Source organism: Pleurodeles waltl, chromosome 1_2, assembly GCF_031143425.1.
Source record: "Pleurodeles waltl isolate 20211129_DDA chromosome 1_2, aPleWal1.hap1.20221129, whole genome shotgun sequence".
Lineage (NCBI taxonomy): Eukaryota > Metazoa > Chordata > Amphibia > Caudata > Salamandridae > Pleurodeles > Pleurodeles waltl.
Window position 1 is genome coordinate 510126898 of NC_090437.1, and position 23068 is coordinate 510149965.

At 44.1% G+C, this 23068-nt stretch overlaps 1 protein-coding gene across 2 annotated transcripts in view; it reads left to right on the forward strand.

The window, feature by feature from the left end:
* Positions 1–23068, forward strand: part of ALPK1 (alpha kinase 1) — a 323413-nt gene that overhangs the window by 212397 nt on the left and 87948 nt on the right. For both annotated transcript variants that reach the window (XM_069241565.1, XM_069241574.1), the window contains exons 5-6: positions 7073–7271; positions 15940–15999. In XM_069241565.1, coding sequence (XP_069097666.1) covers positions 7073–7271; positions 15940–15999 — 259 coding nt within the window. The remainder of the gene's footprint in view (positions 1–7072; positions 7272–15939; positions 16000–23068) is intronic.

The window sequence follows — 23068 nt, forward strand, 5'->3', positions numbered from 1 at the left end:
AATTACCGCGGCGGTCTTTTGACCGCGCAGCGGTATTCTGACGGCGGGACTTTGGCGGGCGGCCTCCGCCGCCCGCCAAAGTCAGAATGACCCCCAAAGTTACTTGATGCACCCTTGATGGTAGAAGCCATCGTCTTAAACATTAGGCCCGTTGTCGTAGAATCTGGAGAGAGAAATATAATCCTGGTATTCTTCAAAAGAAAAGCCCAAGCATAATACTGTAATTCTGGTAATGCCAGACCACCCTTTTCCTTACACCTACGTAGCTTTCTCCGAGAAATTCTAACCCCTTTAGAGCTCCATATAAAATCATTTATGAGTTGCTGCATTTTTTCAATGCATTTTTTCTGCATGGGGAGTGGAGAAGCAGAAAACAAAAAATTCCACTTTGGGAGGATAGACATTTTTAACAAATTAACCCTACCAATAATCGTTAAAGGAAGATGAGCCCAGCCTTGCAGTAATCCCTTACATTCCAATAGCAGCTTTTGCTGATTCCTCTCTACTAACTGATTGACATCCTAGGGCACCAGGACTCCCAGATATCTTATTTCCTTCTTGCAATAAACAGATTTATATTCCATATTCCAAGCCATAATCTCTGTCTTTTCCACATTTACCTGATAACCGGATACCTTGCCATATTCTTCGGCTAATCTGAAAATCTCGGGGATTGCAGATGATAGATTATCAGTATTTACCAAAAGATCGTCTGCATATAAGGCAAGTTTCCTTTCCCAACCCCGACAACGAAAAGGAGAAATCACTGCATTTTGCCGAATCTTTCTAGCCAATGGCTCAATGTACAGATTGAATAGTGCGGGGGATAATGGGCATCCCTGTCTAGTACCCCTGGTTATTGCAATAGTTCCAGTAAGATTTCCATTCACGAGTATTCTAGCTGTTGGAGCCCTATATATCTGATTAACAACCCCACAAAAGTTATATCCCAGATTAGCTCTTTTCAAAAGAGATTTTAGATAACCCCAACTTACTTGATCAAAGGCTTTTGCTGCATCGATAGTAATGACCCCCAAGTGGGAATCAAGGGACGTTGCCATATCTATTGCCCCAATCAAATCGTATGTCAGCTCGTGCAAGTGTCTACCCTTCGAGAAGCCCTTCTGGTCAGAATGTATCAAACTATTCACAACTCTATTCAACCTATCCGCCACTATTTTGGCAAACAATTTATAATCACTATTTAAAAGTGAAATGGGCCTATATGATGCACATTTTGTCACGTTCTTCCCTGGTTTCAAAATCAGCGTAATAATCGCCTCGTTCCATGTAGATGGGATATCTATTTCACTTAAAAAAAATCTTGCCAAACAGCTCAGTCAAGATTGGAATGATTATATCACCTAGTGCTTTATACACCTCCACTGGGATGCCATTGGGGCCCGGGGCTTTGCCTCCGAACAGGGCCGCCCGCACTTCGCCAATAGTTATAGGACAGTTAAAAAAATCCTGATTCTGTTGCGTAATTTCCGGTAACACGTCAGGGGCTAACCAGTCCTCCACCAACTCTTCTCGCCCCTCTACACTTTCCTTATACAGAGATGCAAAGAATTCCTGAAACCCATGTTCAATATCCTTCCTTCGTATCAGTTTCAGCCCTGACTCCTCCAAGTCGATTTCCTTAATATAATTCCTAACCTGATCCGATTTAGATTTCCAGACTAGCAACTTTCCCGAACTCTCACCATATTCAAAGTGCTTTAATTTGCTAGCCTCCCATCTATTAGCAATTCTTGCTTGTAAAATATTTTCCAAACAGTGTCTTAGCTCGACCTATTCCCCCCTCACTACCTCTGCCTGGAACGTTTCCTCCTTGCCAACCAACTTCTCACTTTTTTTTAAACATTTCTTGTTCTAAAAAGCTTATTTCATTTCTAAACAATTTACGTTTATAGCATGCAATGCTCTTAATTTTCCCCCTTATAACAGCCTTGAAAGTATCCCAAACCACTGATAGTGATGCCGAGCCTACATTAATATAAAAAAAGACTTCCGTTTCCCTACGTAATTGAGATAATACATCCTCCTCTAATAACAATGCACGCTCGAGTGTCCATCTATTATGCATTCTCCTCTGAGGCAGGATTAAATGCAATGCCACTGCTGCGTGGTCTGATAAATGAGACGGTAAATATTCTACCCTATCCACATTTTCCAACAACCTACTATCCACTAAAAAATAGTCGATACGCGAGGCGTGGCTGTATTTCTTATTGAAAAAGGAGAAGACCCTAGCGTCCCCTCCCCTCGTCCACCAAATATCACACAGGCCATGCTCCTTCATCATTCTCTTTAAATATTGCTGAGATTTTGGCGTGCCTAAAGATCTGCAGGTTTCTGTTCTTTCCAATTTATTGTCCAACACCACATTAAAATCCCCCATCATAATAACCGAATCTGAAAATTCGATTAACTGAGAGAACACCCGCTTAAGAGGCTCTATATCGTCACAGTTTGGGCCATAGAATCCAACCAATACCAAAACTACTTCCCCAACCTGCGCTCTTACTATGACCCAACGCCCTGCTTGATCAGCTCTTACTTAAAGTATTTCTACCCTAACTTGCGAACCCTGTTTGACCAAAATGGCCACCCACCTTGTATGGAAATTATGAGTAGTACAAGAACATGTTTGCACCCATTTTTGCGTCTCAAATAACTCCTTACACTCATCTGCCGCCAAATGAGTCTCTTGTAAAATAAGAATTTGTGCTGGCGAATCTCTTAAATATTGTAGAATTTTATTCCTTCTTGCTCTAGTCCTCAGACCGTTGATGTTCCAGGAGAGAAATTGCATAGTAAACCTTCCCTTCCCCTGACCTTTGCCTATACTAGCCATTCCTAACTAGCGAGCTACCTCTCAGCCTCGGTGAATAAGGAACATTTTTATTGCTTACCCCCAATTGCCTCCCTTCTTGTACCCTGCCCTCCCTCAACCCTTCCGTAGAGAACCCCCCCACTTTGTCAGCCAACATGGCCCTTATTTTAGAGCGCCTAGTCTACCTGGGAGACTTTAATGCACTTGGGGATAAAATCCCATTTCACATATGATCAGCCTGCTCTCTCCTAATAACATCCAACAATTCGTCTGCCCTGCCCACATCCCTTATATTGTACATTTTATTATTATGCATAATTCGAAGAAATGCCGGGAATTTCAGCTGCACGGAAGCCCCTAACTACTTAAACTCATCCAAACGCTTTCCCAACTCCCACTGCCTATCCATAGTGAGTTTAGACAAATCAGACCTAATCTCAAATGTCACATTTTCCACCCTTAATGACTTCTGCCTTAATGCACTGCTCAATTTTTTTTCCTTCAACTGATAAGTTAAAAAGTTGACCAGGATTTTTCTCGGTCTAGTGCTATTCGGCCGCCTCGTAAAAGGATCACGATGGATTCTCTGGATGTCATTCTCGATCTCTTCTTTACTCTCCTCCAATTCGCATACAGATTTTATTAGAGAAACCACATAAGACTTAAAATTTTCCCCTTCCGCTCCTTCCGGAACCTTTAAAAGTCTTATATTGTTCCTACGTGAATAGCTCTCCAATTGCTCCATCCTGGCTTGTAATCCTTGCTCCTTTTCATTCAAGTCCCGAATCTCCTCTTTATGGTGCTTCAACTCCTCCTTCATCCCCCCCACCGTTTCCTCTAAAACTTGGATCCTCTCCATCAAACTGTCAAACTTTTTTTCCAATACCTCACAGGCTTCTCTAATTTACCCTTGATTACTCTCCGAGCTTGCAAAGCCTTTTTTTATATCTTCCGAAATGGAAAGGATCACAGCCTCCATATATGTTGAGCCAGGGGCCAGGGAGCCAGGGGCCAGGGCTTGGGCGAGAGTGGGACTAGAAACCGACCCAACCAGAACTTCTTCCTCCTGTCGCAAAGTCGACATGTTGCTTCCTCGACTGGTCAGGGAGACGTCAGAACCTGCTTGTGTCCTCTCTTGGCGAGCCCAATCCTCATTTGGAGGGAAACAATTATCTTCAACCCCCTTACCAGAGCCTACGCCATTCCCACTTGCCTTAACGGTATGATCATCCATTTTCCCTTGACCAGGAATAAGCAAAATGCCCTCCGGTCTCGCCCTAAAATAAGCTCTTAGTGAGGGTGTAAGTTTGTTTTTTATTTTTTGCCTTCCCTCACTTCCTCTCTTTGCAGGATATTTTACTGGTTCCAAAGTTTTAACACGAGTCTTGCCCTGTGTTCCACAGAACTCACTACCCCTCTCTTCCTCCCCCAACCCTGGCACCCCTACCTGAGATGGATTAGACAAAAGGGGGGCGCTCCTACCCCCTCCGCTCTGCCTGAATTAGCTTCTAGCGAGCTCAGCTGCCACTGTTGCCTCCTTTCTGGCCGCCTGAGAAGCGCCCGTTGCCGTGCTACCAGGTTCCTGGGAATTCCTCCCAGGAACCTTGCTTGTGCTGGCTCTGCTTGGATTTCCCCAGACGGGAATCCTTGCTGCACCTCGGTGCACCCGACGGAGCTCCAGCGTGGCACGTTCCCAGTGCCGGAGTCTCCCGCCGGGTGTCTCTCCTCTCTGCCGAGCCAACTGAGTCACCGCACTCCCGGCTGCCGGCAGACACATCCGTCCAGCCGATCGGTCTGTCTGCGCCACGCCCCCTCACGAACCACGGGTAAGCACGTCTAACAGGCTGCCGCCACCGCGTAGCCCGTCATGTTCTCCTCTCTCGACCACTCCATGAACACCTCCCCCATGCTAATGTTGCTTAAAGCCCCAGAGAGGTGGTAGACCCCAGGACTGTGGGGTGAATTGATGTCATCTTAGTGCTAGAGAGCTGAGTGTGCCCCCAGCGGGAATGCACTTTGGTGTGGTATCCTCGTTTGTCTGCTTCCCTCCCTTTTCTCTTGTTGGTGTTATTATTTTCCTACTTGTTTTTTTATTTTTTTTATTCGTACAGGCTGTACAGTCTGTCTCCCGTGTGGGTGGTCATAACATTGTGAGCAGTGAAGGAGCCAAAAGTCAGTGGCCATGTGATGGTGATAATTGATGTGGCAAAATGCAGTATGTCCTCTGTGAGCATTCATACACACAGTTGTAGCATTATACGGGGATCAAAGAGCCACATGAGCTATTATGAGTGAACCAGTTCCACTTAAATGACAAAGAAACTCACAGTGGCAGGTTTAGCACTGCTGGGCCGGGAGGCAGAGTATCACTGTAGCATGTCCATGTGCAGATGAAGCTGCTTGGGGGGAAAAGGCAGCAGCTGGGTGGAGCCTGGGCATGGCCTAGCTCTTGGTGTGTGTGCCGGGCTCCAGGGCTAGAGGAAGGGGCATCTAGATCCTGGGCCACGAGGTGTTGAAGTCAAGGAGCGATGCTCCATGTTGGGGCCAGCCGTCGAGAGCAGAACAGGTACAAAGGCAAATTGTGCCATGCAGTCAGATGGCGTCGGCTGAGGTTGCGGTGGCAGCGGGGATCCACTTGGGATCCACTTGTTACCAGTTTTTGTGTGCGCTTGAACTCCAGTGCACACATGCACTGGTCACGCAGTGTCAGCGATGAAGTGTAATGAAACCACTGGCACTGTGTTGCTGTGCTATTCTGTCTTTCCCGCAGGAAAGTAGATACATTTATTAATTCCGGTTACCCCGTCACGGTTCACCTGACAGGGTAGTACATACAAAGACCTCTGCAGAGAAGGTTGCAGTGGGTCGGACCAAACCAAACACACAGCATAACAGTGCACAAAACATTTTTTTCATACAGGAACATTTAAATAACCGAATCAGAGGAACAGTACTTAAACCGTGATCACTCAGTGCAGAAGTGCTGAAAGAGTGACAAGTGCATATACAAATAAGAGACATTCAACACCAGTAGATATTTTAGGGCTGGGCCATCAGAGACAGTGTAACATCTGTAACGGATGGTGTTTCGACCTCTGGGTTACTGCGAGGTCATCAGTGGGACCGAGGAATGTTATTCGAACACCGAAAGAAGACCTATATTTCTTAGTGGGTAGAGAAATCTTCAAGTAACCCACAAAGAGTAAATAAGGCTAACATGTGTCCTGGATTCTCACTTGGGAAATGGTCAAGACCCAGGATATAGCATTCTTGGGAGCAGAATCCATAGGTAGGGTAGAGAACCCCAATGAAGCACCCAGTAGGTTTTTTTAAGGGTTGGGACCACTCACTAATTAGTAACTGGCTTGGTTTGAAAAATGGGGCCGCAGCTACCCATGACTTGCAGTTGGAGAAAAGCTCCCATGTGGGTCTACAAAATGAGCCTCAAGAGATAACCAAATTGTGCACACTCTTCCAACAAGACTGAATATATGCTATTAAATATAGTATACAAGTCTTTCACTGCTGGAACCAAGCTAAATCTTACTGAAGTGCCCCCAAAACTAGTCTTTGATTTATTTTCTTCTAGCCCAGAGAGGACGTGGCCTGGCAGTTCAGGTTGGACAGCTCCTAGTGGAGCATGGGTCCAACCTGATGTGGAATGGTGGGCCAAAGAAATGAGCTTTGGGATACTACACCGAGCGATTGCTAGTGGTTAGACTTATTGCAAGCATTCCTCCCTTTACCTTTTAGGTGTTTGACTACCATTGTGTCTCCTATTCTACTATGAATTTGAAATGTTTAAAGGGAAAGGGTGCTGGTGGGCAGGATTCAGGTAAGTGTTAAAGCGGAACCTGTTCCTTGTGCTCCAGGCATCCAGGATAAATGCCAAAGTAATTCACGTGGATTACTTTGTTTTTGATGCTGCTTAGCACTTGTGAACAGTGATCACAGGCCCGGGTTGCTTCCTTATAATACATGTTGTTTAACTTTAATAATTACTTATAACTTTAATCCCCACTCTAGATTTTTCTGTTCACAATCAGAAGCAACTCAGCTCCACCCTTTCCCCCATCACTAATATGTGAGTTTTGTGGCAACACCTAAAGAGAGGTTATCTGCATTACGACAACCACAGATCCAAACGGTGATATTTAGGTGTGCGATTTTATGGTTGTTTCTTTGACACTTGATTTTTAAGAGGCATATTTTTTATTTATTCGTTCTACCCAGGTTTATTTGAAAGCCTCGATTATGGCCAAAGAATATGCTACAGCAGCAGCCATTGTGTTCTTGACTGATCGATTTCTGTACTGGATAGATGCCTCCAGAAATCTCCTGCGCGTGGCAAAGGGCCTTCATAAAAGATGCCCCTCGACTCCTATAGCACCACAGGTGGTCATTCGCCAAGCCCGTGTCTCTGTAAATACAGGTGATGTAACTCTCATTGTTGCTCTTTCATTGTTGTCTCTGATTTGTTTCATTTGACTTTCAAGAGGGCATTTTTTAATATGTTGTGTTATGTTATGTTATGTTATGTGAGGCATTTGTATGCTATTCCTGCTGGCATTAATAAAATCTTGTAGCATTATTGCAGGAATGATGCCTGTATGATTATAGAATTAGCTTCTCAAAGCCTCTACATCCTCCTTCCCTTTACCAACATGAAGACTAGAGGTGAGGGGTTTATTGTCAAAAGACCTGTTGCAAATTGTGTATGGATGTGGAAAACTCTCATTAGAGGTTTTGTGCTCTAACATATTTCCAATGCTACTTTAAGAGAATAGTAGCTGAATAGCTTTAATTCCAAGTAAGGACTTGTGAAAACTAATCAGAATCCTAAACATTTCCGTGAATATTATGAAACACTTTTTCAATCAAACGGTACTCCACTAAATTAACAATACCTTGAAGTAACCAAAATGTATGTTTAGTTGTGCTCTCCAGACTTATTCGAAGGAGATCAAGTTGTATGTCTGTCTGTGTATCTATCTATATATATATAGTGGTGGTCACCACTAGGTAGTTATAGTTAGGACCTAGGGCCAGATGTAGCAAAATGACATTTTGCGAATTGCAAATTGCGAGTACTAGCGACTCGCAATTTGCAAGTCGCAAAATGTCATGCAGAAAGGTGTCTCAGACACCTTCTGCGAGTCGGTATGGGGTCGCAAAGACCCACCTCATTAATATTAATGAGGTGGGTCGCAAATTGTGGCCCCATACCGACTATGGGCACTCGCTAACATGGAGGCCTGCTGTAGTCAGCAGGCCTCCATGTTAGCGACCTGCTTTTAAATAAAGCAGTTTTTTTTTTTTTTAAATGTAGCCCGTTTTCCCTAAGGGAAAACAAGCTGCATTTCAAAAAATCCGAAACCTTTTGTTTCGGTTTTTTCAGGGCAGGGAGTGGTCCCTTGTACCACTCCCTGCCCTGAAAAAATGTTTTGGGGTCCATTCACAAAGGGGAAGGGGTCCCATGGGGACCCCTTCCCGTTTGCGAATGGGTTACCATCCACTTCAAGTGGATGGTAACTGCGACTCCATTTGCGACCGCATACGCGGTCACAAATGGAATTGCATACCATTGCGAATCGCAAATAGGAAGGGAACACCCCTTCCTATTTGCGATTCGGAAATGCATTTTGCGAGTCGGATCCGACTCGCAAAATGCATTTCAACATAGCAAAGTGGCTTTTGCGAGTCGCAAACGGCGTTTTTCGCCGTTTGCGACTCGCAAAACCCTTGCTACATCTGGCCCCTAGTTTCTATAGAAAAAGCATTTTTTTCTTTTACTAATAACTTTAGCGCTATTTGATGAATCTTCACGAAATGTTCCCAGAAATGTCCATGCTCACATCAGCTGCTGTCTGGAAAGTTTTGGGGGGATCCATCAAGCGGGGGGCGAGAAAAAGGGGGGGTCCCAAAATTTGTTTTCTCATTCATTTTTCCATAGGGATTTTGAACAGCGATAGCTCCAAAACCACTTGACTGAATTACACCAAATTTGGCAGAAAGGTAGCTCCTGGTCCAGAAAGAGGCCTTTTTGTTATTTGGTGTTAATCCATTCAGTAGTTTTCTAGTTCTTAAATGAAAACCAAAATTCAAAATGGGTGGCCGCAACCTGACAGAAAAGTTATGGCTGCCATTTTGTTTCTCGCATTGCCGGGGGGGGGGGAACTGTGTAAAAACATATAAGGGGGCAGAATACAGGTATTCTGACCCCACAGGACACTTGGAGGGGTCCGTTAGAGACCCCTTATGGGAAAATAATTGCCCTTTTTTCTTGGCTGATTCACAGATTTGAGGATCCTTCTCGGATCTTCCTCGGATCCTGGTGAAAAGCAAGGCCCTGATTGGCTTGCCGCAACCTGACAAATATTAACGTGTGTGTTAAAAAACATAGAAATTCACTGAAAAAAAACAAAGGTTACAGGGACATTCTAGTTAGGTTGACGTTTTACCCATACAAAACCATAGAAATTCAGCAGTTATAGTTATAGTTATACTTATACTTATCTGAAGAAACTATAACTCATGCCGGAAAGTAACTTTGGGCAACAAGTTATAGTTTTCAAACATAAGTATAACTATAACGGTTGAATTTCTATGGTTTTGTATGGGTGAAACGTCAACCTAACTATTACTTCCCTCCAACCTTTAGTTTCTTCAGTGAATATATATGTATATATGTATATATATATGTCCATAGACATAGCGTTTTTTCTTTTGCCAATAACTTTGGCGCTGCTTGATGAATCTTCACAAAAGTTTCATAACTTATACTTCAGTTGGTTCAGCTGCTGTGTTGAAGGTTTTGGGGTGACCCGTCAAGTGGGGGGCAGAGAAAAAGGAGGGTTCCCAAAACACCTTTTACCCATTCTACGTCAATGGAATTTTTCAAATATTTGAACATGACTACAGCCAGAACCGCTAAACGGAATTACACCAAATGTGACAGAAAGCTAGCTCTTAGTTCAGAAAGAGTGCTTTTTTATGATTTTATGAAAATCCAGTTAGGACTTTTTGAGGTATTAGAGTTTAAAAAATATAGATATCTAGGCATGCGGATAATCTGCAGATCCATCTGACCCCGTACTTATATCTGATTGGCTGCTAACACTTCAACTGTGACGTGCAGGCAGCCATTTTGGAACTTGACTTCAGCCGAGTCCCACAAAAAAAGATTTTAAAAAAAAGGGGTGAGGGTAGGGTCACCCTGGGTCTATTGGTGCCCCAGGCCCCCTGTCAGGGATAAAAAGCATTTATTTTTTTAAATCTGAGAAAAATCCATGGATGTATCCACAGATTTTTCTGAGATTTCTTCGAAAATAGGGCAGTCTCCCGCCTTTTTCTTTTGCCCATTGGTGGGCCAGGTCCTGGTTATATTAGGGTCTTTAAAAACTAGGGGGGCGCAAGGGGCCACCTTCCTAGAGCTTCTATTAGCCCCGGGGATCACCACCTCCCTGGGGTGATCACAAACAAATATGCAGGGGGCCGCGCAGTCCCACGCATCCTGGCAACAACCACCTCCCCAGGGCAAAAAAATAATTTTATATGGGGGAGGCCCGTATGGCTCTCCCAGAGAACTGGGGATCACCTTCAGGTTCCCCTGCGGTCCCATTGCACACATGATGCCCTGTGGGGCACCCAGGACAGATGGCTGGACCCCGGGTGATGAGGTCCCCAGGGCCAAGATTGGCCTGGGGAGGGGTCCGCGCAGCCCCCCTCTCCCACTGAGTTTAGGTGGGCCCCAGGGGTGGGGTCCTCAGGGCCGATATTGGCTGGGGGAGAGGAGGCTTGTGGCCCACCTCCCCCATTGAACAGAGGTGGGACCCAGGGCCAAAATTGGCTGGGGGAGGGGGACTGCAGAGCCCCCTATCCCACTGAATAGTGGTGGGCCCTAGGGGATGGGGTCCCTGGGGTTGAAATCTGCCGGGAGGGGGATTACGCAGCTTCCCGCCCCCATGGTTTTCCATTCAAATTGCTCAGAGTATGCAAATGTGCAAATCACCTAGAAGCTGCACACACTTGGCCCCACACCATCTACCTTAGTAGTACGCACATGTCTTCCCCCCTTTGCCAGGATGATGGACATCTTCCCAAAGGGCCTCCTAGTGTGTTTTCCGCCGATTTTGATGGTGCATTCTTGATGCTGAGGAATATGAGGACATCTCCACAAAACATAGAAGCACTTACTTCATATAGATAAGAGGAAGGACCCTGGTTTGGTGGAGATTTTTGTCTTTGTAGCCTCATTGGCCTCTCTCTAGAAGGTTTCATGTTATCACAGAATTCTGGAGAAAGATGCATGAGGAACAATCAAGTTTCCAAACGCACAAAAGGTCACTGGTGACATTTCCTTGTGCGCTATTGTGCATCTGTAGTGTAGGATACATACTAACCATTTACCTAAGGAGGCAAAAAGAACCCCACTTCTGTAGATATTCCATGCAAAGCTGTGGGCTCTTGTTGGATAAAAGGGCAGGAGAGGTTTCTTTGTGGCTGAATCACTCGCACAACTACTGAAACACCCACACAGACACTCACACACCCACTCACAGGCACACTCATACACTCATGCACCCACTTACAGGCCCACTTACACACTCACGCACCTATTCACAGACCCACTCAGACTCATGCACTCACAGACCCACTTAGAACTCATGCACCCACTCGGAGGCCCACTCAGAAATTCACACACCCACTCACAGACACACTCAGACTCACACACTCATAGACCCACAAAGACACTGACACACCCACTCACAGAGACACTCTAACACCCATTACCACACCCAGAGAGCCTCTTACACCTGCTCTTAACACCCAGACAGACACTCTAGCATCCACTGTCACATCCACATGGACCCTCTGACACCCACTCTCTCATGCAGACAGACACTCACACCCACAGACACACTTTCCCACACATTCTCACACACAGAGAGACAGGCCCTGTAGTCAACTCCCACGTGCATGGCCAAAGGCCGTGTGCAGCATGGGGTTGGGTGGTTAGGGGGTTGGCCGTAGGGACAGCCAGTAGGCCAGGCCCTACGGCCAACTGTGTGTGGCGGTGTTTGGATTAAGGTATAGTAATGAAAATTACTTTACTTTAAAAAAACATAGAAATTCACTGATAATCTGAAGGTTGCAGGGACTTTATAGTTAGGAAATGGAATTAGCAAAACCATAGAAATGTACCTAAAAAAACAAACCTTATAGGTACATTATAGTTAGGATCTGAATTTACTCGCACAAAACAAGAAAAATTCAGCAGTTATAGTTAGAGGTATTTCAAGTAACTATAACTTGCGGCCTAAGGTAACCATAACTCGGGCACTTGCCATGCACTGCTAATTATCCCAGGTATTACAGCACTCATGATAACTTTCATATCATCAATAAAATAGCAATGAAACATTAGAAGTCAAATTACTGAAGAAAAAACTGTGCATGGTCCAATAGTCCATCCACCGTTACCAATGGATCTCTGATGAACGTGAACATGTCATTGGTATACAACCAGACAGCCTTCTCAGTGTTTCCCACTCTTATGGATCTCCCCACATGGAAGCTATGTAGTTTGTACACCAAAGACCTAAGACGAGTGAGGAAAGTCATAAGCCCTGATGAGTGCCTCTCTTCAATGTTCAAGTCTTGGATATTATAGCACCAGTCATCATGCATGCCAATCTCACAGTCTATAATAGCCTTACCAAACTAAGAAATATGGGACCAAAATGTATGTATTGTAACACTCTTACACATTAGTTCTAGCATACCATATCATTGCAGGCAAAGCCATCTTGTAAGGAAATGCCTCTTTTTCATGATTGGCCCCAAAGTTTTGGACTGATGCTGCAGGTTTCACAACTCTGAAAGTGCACTGAAGCCTGCTAATCAAACCCCAAAGCCAATGTATCTGATTGTCTTCTACCCAATTGGCATAAGTTAACTTACTCATAAGTGTGTATTATACCGGGGTACGTATAGTCTGTAAGCTAAGATGTCTCCCCAGGGACTTCAGTGCTTATTGTGCCACCCTGATAGTGACAAAGTACATGGCTCCCAGCCTGCCACTGCAAACTCGAAGAGCATTTTTAAACTGTTACCTCGACTTTGCTATTTAACCCAGTGACAAGGGCTAAAACTCCCTTTTCAGGTTGAGCATAGCAGCGCGCAAGCGCTGCTTTTCCAATGTGTTGGTATGTATCTGGCCAACTGCACGCCCATCACTATCACTGTTCGTGGGCCTGCCTTTCAAAAATCATTGATTTTCTTTGGTAAATGCATTATGTTTGTCCCTCCTAAGGGCGGTTTTGTTACTGACTTGGGGACCGACCCTGTTACATGGATAATTACACATTTGCCAATAACTTTGACTATGAGCAAACTTCTTTTTCCTTTTGTGTGTCTCTGTCATGCTCACGATGGCGCTTTGAATTGGCTCACTTATGTCAACAGTTTTACTTTGCATTTTCAATTTATGTGACAAGGAAAGTCCAGTTAGGAATTTACAACGCCAATAGCTCTAGCTCGAGCAAACGTGAGACCCATTGAATTGCAAATGCATTGCAAATGCTTGTTAGCATATATGTCACCCCTAAGGATAGCCTATCAAGGCCGAAGCCAGAGTGACATATATTATTAAGTAGTACATGTATTTTAACTGCTCTCAAAGTAAAAATCTCGAACCTAAAAAGTGCTAGTGGGTATATTTGCCGAATGCAAAGTTACATACTGACGACTCACCTGTGCTAAGGTCTGAATGGAAAATGAAATTGATACTTCAAGGTACCTAAAGAATCATTGTATTACACCAGAGAAAGGGGAAAACATTTGCCAAACCAGTTTTCCCATGGTTATGTAGTCTCCAGGTAGCCACAGCTCTCCTGCCTCTTCATGCTTGGTGCTGCTCTGCCGCCCCTCCCCGATCTCTGCTGTCTCACTACCTGGTTCACCCTTTGGCATCTCTATATTTTCATCCCCAGTTCTCATGCCTTTTCTTTTTCGACAAAAAATATGCATGGCCCAGCAGCAGTACACTGCTACCAGGCGGCTGCTCACTTATGTCCTTGTGCATGGCAATCCCGGCCTACTGTATTTGTCATTTACCATTGGAACGTGCCAATCTTCCACCGAGAAGGGTAAATTAAGTATAGAAAAACAAATTCACGGTGGGCGCTGGTGCATTGCCTCAAACGTGCACTCATTCATAGACCTGGGCGGAATGCTTTTTGTTGTCCTATATGAGAAAAAACAAATCCATATGGTCACCATCAGAACACATGGATGGCCACCTTGAAATGTGTTTTCTTATAAACTACAACAAAAAGCATTCTAAGATTGCCTCCCAGGCGTGCACAAGAAGGAGCATGCATTCCGATGCACTGGCACACATCTTGGAACTCTTTTTATACTTTATTATTAGTTTACCATTCTAAGATAGCTGACAGCCGCTCTCGAATGGTAAATTAATAAAAAGTATGCACGATATCAAAACAAACAAGCATTGGTAAAACTAATACTTCTGCCTTGCATACAAGTGCTTTACTAGTGCTTGTTTTTCCTGACCAAGCAGGTCTCAAGAGGTGCCATGACCCAAGGCGCCTTTCTTCATTAGTGCTGTCTTCCTGTCACTATTTGTCATGTTCTTTTGTTGTGCTCTAGTCGTTAACCTGATCATTGCAAGTGCCTTTCCCCTGATGTCTTCTTTCAAGGCGTCCAACTCAAACCTTCCATTCATGCCGTTCCCCTATTCAGTTCAAAATGTCGCTTCAGTTCCTCACCCAGTGTAACCCAGAATGGTGACCCATTCTAAGCAGGAGCGGCTCCTCCGCAGTGGCGGAGGAGCATCGCCCCACTGGCCAAAAGACAGCAGCAGAAACATAAAATGATACTTGAATAATGTTTTATTTTTCTGCTGCTGGGTCAGCCAGCAGATGCAGGGAGGGGCGTGGCTGGGCCAAGGGAGGTGGGAAGGGGGATGAGGAGTTGTGTGCACTAAGTGTGCATGTGCGTTTGGATGCACTAAGACGGCCATCCAAACACACATACGCGCTTAGGTTTGTCCAGCCTGGCTGTGTACACACCCAGACTGGAGAAACTGCATTGGCCCCAGGGTGGTGTGTGAGCTGCAGTCCGAGCCGCTCAGACCAATCCTGATGCTGCTTTCATGCTAGCTTGAGCATGAAAGCAGCGGCAGGATTGCTGGGGAGCCTGTTCTTGTGTCTCAGCGAATGCTGGGACACCAGAACAGATGAGAGGACAAAAGGAGGCAGAAAGGGACAGCAGTGATGAACGGTAAGTCTTTTTTTAATTTTCATTTATTGCCCTCCCCCTCACCCCACACCATCCGCCTGAGCCCTTCCCTTGATATTTGCGGCAGTTGCCGCTGAATCAAAGTCTCTCTCTGCTGTCTCCATGTAGGTATGCTAACCATAAAATGGTCAAAGGTGAATGCACGTGAGGTGAGTGGAAAGGCCTCGTTTTCTCTATCAAAAACTAAATACTACAGAGAAATGGCAGGCAGACAGATGAAAATCACTGCTGACCACATTGTGTCCTTCCCATCAACCTTCCGACCCCTGCCACCCCTACAACCCTAGGAACCTCCGCTGGAAACTACACTTTTTTAAGAGGTATAAAAATCAACAGCTTTAACCCTGCTCAAATCCACAGGATAGGGCTTTGATGGGTCCCAGAGAACACTGTCCTTACGCCTGTAAACAATAAATGTGGAAAATATGAATATTCAGTAGCGGGCGGATGATGCAGAAAAAGAAAGGGTCGAAAATAGAGCAAAACCTGAACTTAATGTTGCGGAACCACCACCACATGGCTTTCCTACTGCAGTGACGTTTACCAACTGTCCTCCTAGGTTACAGTCAGCGACAAGCACATTTCTATCTCAGGGAGTTGTGAATGAAAAGCATTCATGATGTAAGAGAAGCCAAAATATTTCTGGTATGCTTACTAATTATTTGGAACTTTGCTGCATTATGTCTTGGAAGATTTTTTTTGCATGCGTAGCATTGGTAAAGAGATTGTCGTCCTGCATCTTATGCTATCTGTTTTTCTTTTCTTTGTATTTCCAGGCAAACTGTTGAAAGCTGAATACATCCTGAGCAGCCTTATAAACAATAGTGGCGGGACAGGTATGTTTACAAAGCAGGGTCTTTTAACAATATAGGATGCAAAAAACAGTGATGGATGGAATGCTTGAATTAATCGTAGACGTTGGTAGTTATTTAGGGCCGCATCCCACTTCATCCTTATTTTACACACCATGACACTTCAGTTTGGTCTCGGCTATATGCAAATCAGTCTTAGCCCTCCTCCAATGGGAACAGTGCAGCCCATGCTGCCAACCCAGGTCATCCCTGAAGAAATGGAAACACAAGCAACCCACGACCCGTTTTGTCCTAATTAGCGCTCATCAGCCAAGCGTTGGTTGGTTCCAGTGACACAGTGTGCACATTTAATATAGGATCACAGCTATAAGCAGGGCCACTGGAATTATGCTTCAGGAGTGGGTCAAATTATGTTGCATGGTTGAGAAATTTATGCAGCAAGAAAATAAGAAAAGGCAAATTATGTGGCATTATGTAGCATATTTTGAGATCGTATTACTTCATTATTTTGGCATTTTTACACTTGTTAACACTGTCTGGGCATTGGTTGCACGACAGTGGTACCAGTTTAAGACACAAATATAACAATAAACAACAGAAAGGTGACTAGTCAACCTTTGCAAAGGGCTTTCCACTACACAGCAACATGTTCTTCCATTTTCAGTGACTTTTGAATTGCTTGAGCTGGAACAAATTTATTTTTATTAAAATCTGCAGATTATGTAGCGGATGATAGATTATTTATGGGTGACACTGCTGCTTTTTCCCGGTGGGGGCCCTGAACTCTCCTGCCGCATCACTCTGGGTGGGACTTCATCCCCCAGAGTGCAACTTGCTGTGGGTGGGCGGGGTCAGACTGTAAGCGCTTTAAAGCACTAACATACTCCCGCAGTGTGGGTGACACTGCTCCTTTTTCCTGATGGGGGCCCTGAACTCTCCTGCAGCATTGATCTCGGGTGGGATTGTGTCCCCCAGAGTGCAACTTGCTGTAGGTGGGCGGGGCCAGTCTGTAAGCACTTTAAAGTGCCAAAATACTCCTGCAGTGCAAGTGACACTGCTGCTATTTTCCAGCAGGAGCCCTGAACTCTCCTGACTCCTGCCGCATCTCTCTGAGGTGTGACTTCGTCCCCCTGGGTGCAACCTGCTTTGGGTGGGCAGAGCCAGCCTTCAAGTGTTTTAAAGCGCCAACGTACTCCTGCAGTGTGGGATGCGCACAGGACGTGCCTGGGCTTGCGCACGGGGAAAGACCAGGCCAAGACCGGGCCCGTCTATGCCCATCATTGACCAGAAGAGGCCGGCCTGGGCCATCCCTCTGGGCCCTTGCACTTGAGGAAAGTGTATGCCCTCAGGGGAGTGGAATTCACCCCGGAAAATCACTATATAAATAAGGAATCTTATAATCATGGGTAAAAGGAAATTGGTTGTTGGAAAAGATACTTCTATTAATGCTTTAACAGGCTCTATTCCAGGTACGACCTTGGACTCCTTCTTAGTACAAGGTGCAAATGTGGTTTCAAAGGAGATTGAGTTAGCGGAACGCCGGTTATCCCTGGATAGGGGTGAAGTCCTAATTATTTTTCAGTTATCCCCACGTTCCAAATCGCCTTTATTGGCAAAAGGGAATGAGGTTCCTAAAAAGGGTGGTCTGGAGACTTCTCCTAATGTGGTCAAGGCAGCAGGAGGACTGAAGGTGGCCAAGGTGAACCGCGGAAGTCGGGGGCCTTCAGCTGGAGCAAGGGACATAGAAAAGGCCCAATAGTTGGTCTCACCAGCACTGGTGAAGAGGGGAACCCACAGTGAGGAAATAAAGGAAATTGAGATCTCTCCACATAGCTGCCTTGGGGAATCACAACGAGCAGCCACTTACGTCCGCTTTCATGTTAATGAGCACACCACTGTCTCAGGTGGTTGAGTCCACCCCCCTTTTAGGCCAGGGCAATGTTATTTATAATTGGCTGTGGGATGTGCTGCCGCCCTTGTTAACATCCATTGTGAACTCAGCAATTGCACCTCTTCTTAAAAAGTTAAGCATTATGGAAACAGCTGTTCAAGATCTTTCAACTAGGATTGCCTTGCAATCCACTAATGTGGGAGTTTATCAGGTTACTCCCGGGACCTCAGAAAAAGAAAACAAGGTACAAGTAATCTGTACTTCAGCTGCAAGAGATTCTAAGCCGTATTCGGATATTTGTATGCCTACCAACCCTAGGGTGGACAGTGGGCAATGAGATTCTCTGACCCCAGTTGCCCCACGAGTTATTCCATGGAGGAAGGGGAGTTCCTAAACCGGCAAATGCAAATAGATTGTTTTACAATTATAATTTAAAGAACCCCCATCAGTATTTAAACTTACCTCCAGAGTCTACTCCTACGTGGCATTGCTAGCTGGTGTCCCCCCGGTACAGGCACAAAGGGAGGAATCTTATATTGAGCTAAACAATAAAGTGCTTCATTAGTTAGCCCATTATATTAGCTTCAGTTCTCAAGATTATAACAGTGTTATCCTGGTGAGAAGAGTCAATTGGATTATCTCTTCCCTTAAATCCTTACGAGGTGACTGCATTGTAATGAACTGTTGATATCCAGAATTGGCCCATCACGTACTAGCTTCTGGAACAAGCTCTATTTCTGTGAATAGGGAGGCATCTATTCGGGTTTTGCCTTTGGGATATTTTTATCGTCCACCACAGTCTGGGGTGTCTTGGCAATCTGTAAATTGTCGTGGTTTTAGGCCCAACATAGCTCACCAGGGCCCACCCCTATCCCAGCTCTCGACATCAAACAGATTCCTCTCACTCTCTGCCCTGGATTCTCTTGATTGACTTAACGACTCCATAGGCTCTACACAGATGGTTGCGGTTTTCATGATAACAACATGCATAGATCCTTGTTTAGATAAATGCACTGCCAAGGAGGAAGTGGTTGACTCTAGTCATAGGGAATCTTTTGCTACATCGCAAATAGGTTTACCTAAAATTCAAGAGGGAAAAGACAGGGTGCCATCTGAGTTATCTTTACCATTGTCTGCAATTGATTTGTTACATGTAAATCTATCCTTGCCACTTATCCATGACATAAGACGGCCATGTGAGGACTTATCTGAAACAGTAGTGTTAACAGGGTACACTGGACTTAAAAGTGCTTTGCAAGGGGTTAAGTTGTCTGGTTGCTTAAAGGAGGCGGAATCTTCGCCATTCATGGTGAAGAATTTATCTGTTAACTACAATCGGATTTTACAGCTCCTCTCCTGGAATGTAGCAGGGCTAAAGTCCAAAGTCAATAATGAGGAGTGTATTTCTTTAATTAATAAGCTTGACACTGTGTGTCTCCAGGAGACTTGGTTATGTAGTAGAGAACAAATTGCTCTGGATGGTTTTTGCTCTTTTTGTTCCCCCGCCACTCCCTCTTTAGCAGGCAGGGAAAAGGGGGCCTTGATGGTTTTGTTTTTCACCTCATTAAGCTCCTTTTCTGTTAAAATGCCCAATGCCACTCCTCATTATCAAGTTTTACAACCATCTTCCTCTAAAGTAGGCTCTACTCTCTTAATTAATGTTTATTTTAATTTCTTTCATGAACAGCCTGTGGGAATTTCAGAGGACTTGGAGGATATGTTAACTGTTTTAATAGGAAATGAGTCTCGTAATGTTTCCATCATTTAGGTGGGGAACTTCAACATCGCTAAGTGTCCATATGGTGTGTGGAGTTAGAAATATATAGAGGGATTATGTGAAAAATTCAGCATATGGGGAATCATTAACAAGTTTTATTTTAGCTTACAACCTGATTTTTGCTGCAGATGTAAGCTGCGAAGGTAATAAAGACATGCCAACATTTGTGGGTAGAGGGAAAGCTAGCATGATTAATCATGTTCTTTTGTCAGCATATCTTTCCCAATTTATAGTACACTTCAAGGTATGTTTCACCCCCTTTAGTGATCATAATCCCATAAATGTTGGCTTTGCTTTCCCGCAGTTAGTCTCCCAACCCCCTAAATTAAATCCTCCCCTAACATATTCTTTGAATAAGGATGTTTGGAGAAATTGGGTGAGCGTTAACCCTGATGTAGTTTTTAGAGATGTGATTTTAAAGAATGGGGCAGAGATAGAATGCTGTGTATCAGAAGTGGCTGATTCAGTGGATATATGTAGCAACTTCACCGTTATAGGTAAAACGGTTGCACAAGTCCTAATTTAGAATAAATCTGGAAAAGAGCCCTCTGGCTATTCTTGGGTCATCCAGGCCTGAACTATAGCTTATAAGGCCTTAAAAAAGGCAACACATGCTGTTCCTCTAGATTATAACCTAGTAAGGCAGGCAAGAAGGGCTTATAATCAAGTGACTGAGAACAGGAAAGCGGAGATCAGAGGAAGAGCTTGGGAAGTTCTGGAAACTGCTGCCCTTTTGAAAGACAACCAGGCATTTTGGAACATTAATAATCACCCTTTCCTTGCTTGCCAGAGGACAACTTTAAGACATAGAATGCCATATTTTAGAGCATGATTGGGTGGAGCATTGTTCTGGCATATTGTCCAATGGTGATCGCCAGGACTTGTTAAAGCCAATAGCCCCTATTTCATCAGTAGAGGTATCCAAAGTTAGTGACTCAGTCTCTGTTGCCGAGGTACGCAATTATTTGTTCTGCAGCAGGGAGAGCCCCGGGTCCAGATGGGGTCCCAGCTGATCTGTTTAAATATAATCTTGATTTTTGGGCCCCATTGGTGACAATTGTCTTTAGACCTGTGGTGAAGGGTAGCCCAATTAAGACATGAAGGGAATCTATAATAATTACTGTTTTCAAAAAGTGAATAAAGAGTATTCCAACTGATTATAGGCCCATTTCATTCTTGATGCCTTTGGGAAAATCTTTGATAAAGTAGTCTTGGCTCAGTTAGAAGCCTGGGTAGAAGATACATAATTTGTTTCTGACATCCAGTATGAGTTTCATCCAGGGTTAGGTACTTCGGATCAGGTAGTAAACTTATCTCAAATACTTGGCAAATATGTCAAAGCCAGGAGAGGGGCCCTACATTTGGCCTTTATGGACCTCTCCTGTGCCTTTGACTCAGTGGATAGAGATGTCCTATGGGGCATTATGGAAGCGGTGTGAGGGTTGGAGGTGGGGGGAGTAGACCCTGCTCTTATAAATGTAGTTAGAAGTCTGCACCAGAATACCCAGATGAAAATTCGATACACCCAACAGGGGGATTGTACCCTGTTTATCTCTGTGGACAAAGGTTTAAAGCAGGGTTGTATCTTAGCTCACTTTTTAATTGTATTATATATTAATGAATTGGAGTCTTCTTTAATATCTCTTAATTGTGATGTTCCGATGATTGCCTCTTGACCTGAGTCAGTCCTATTATATGCAGAAGTTGCTGTGCTGACCGCTCGCACAGCCAATGGGTTACAGCTCCTCTTAGAAGGGTTTAATAATTTTATGGAAAGCCGTAAACACAAAGTAAATGGCATGAAGTCCTTTGTCATGACCTGTGGCCTAGGAAATACTCGGAACAGAAGATTTTTTTATAGGAGGCATAGAGATTCGGAAGAGGCGAAGCATTAACTATCTGGGTTTTATGTTTAGTGACAATTTACAATTGGAAAGATTAATCCTTCAGAGAAGACAGGGGATAGAAGCCTCTGGTTAGGCCATCTTCAGTTTTGCAAGGAAACGCGGCTGAAAGTGTAGGTAATTTTGGTGCAGGAGTTTGGGGTTATACCACACTTGCATTACTTCAGCGAACAGAAAAAGTTCCTAAATAGACTCTTGGGAAACACAAGGAATTCATCAAGTTTTATTACCCACAGGGAATTGTGGGTGGACTACTTGAAGATATAGGAGTATGCTTCATTTAGTATCAGTTCATTCATATGTACCTATATCCACAACCATGGCCATGGAGCCGTATCTAACGTGATTTAAAGATTCAGAGGCCAGATTTTATCTCACACGTTTTTGGGGCAAAAGGATTCATTTTTTAGTGGCCTTTTCCTTGCCAGGTACATGGTCCTGAAATCCACTGGTTTGCCATTGTGACGAAAGGACACCAAGCACTTTTTGTACTCTATATTCTGATCCCAGGCTACGGTTGTTATGTCCAGTGCCCCAGGGTAGTCGTGATACCCATCAAGAGGGCTTAATTTTTCTCCAGCGTTTTGAGTCCCTGGTGATATGCTGTGCAAATTTGAATTTTATTATAGAATCATTAAAAGTGAAGAAAAAATATGGTTTGTAATGGTGTTTTTAAACAGAAAATCATTTGTGTTTGTATGCTCTGTAATAGGCTGTTTTAAATTGTGTTATGAAGATATTTTGTTTTATACTCTGCATCGTTTATGTTTTGATTAGTATTTCTATACCTTTTGATTTGTAATCATGATGAACTTTTAGCTGTAATTATGATGAATTTGTGTATTATGATTTTTAAATGTTTTTATTTTGTATCTTTCATGGTTTTTAACGAATAAAGATGATGATGATAGAGTATGTGACAAATGCAGCAAATCTATAATAATGGGAAAAAAACACCTTGACGCACAATCGCAGAATTCCAATGGCCCTGGCTATAGCAGTGGAACAAGTGCCTCACCCCTACTGACAGGCACGCCTTATGTGACCTAAAATATGAGGGCATCAAACTTTAAGACGTCACTCATAGCACCCTGTTAGTAATTGGGTCTTTAGTTGGCAGAGGTGTGCACCCTGTCCAAGCAGGAACCACAATCCTAATAAGGGTTAGACAGATACACACTAAAAGTTAACCTGTGCTCACCCTTTGGTAACTTGCATAGAGCAGTCAAGCTTAAATTAAGAGGCAATGTGTAAAGTATTTATGCAACACTTTATTTACAGAAACACAGTGAAAACATCAGAAAAAGACTCCACACCAGTTTAGAAGGGTAGTGAATATTTATCTGAGTAAAAGAAGACTACAATGACAAAAATCCAATAAGTAGGTACTGAGATATGTAATTTCAAAGATTTTGGTGAAAATAGCACATAAAAGCGCAAACTGCCAACTGTGGTAATCTGGTCGCGCCGGACTGGGACAGAGTCAAGAGTTCAGGCCGACTGCGATTGAGCGCGGCTGGA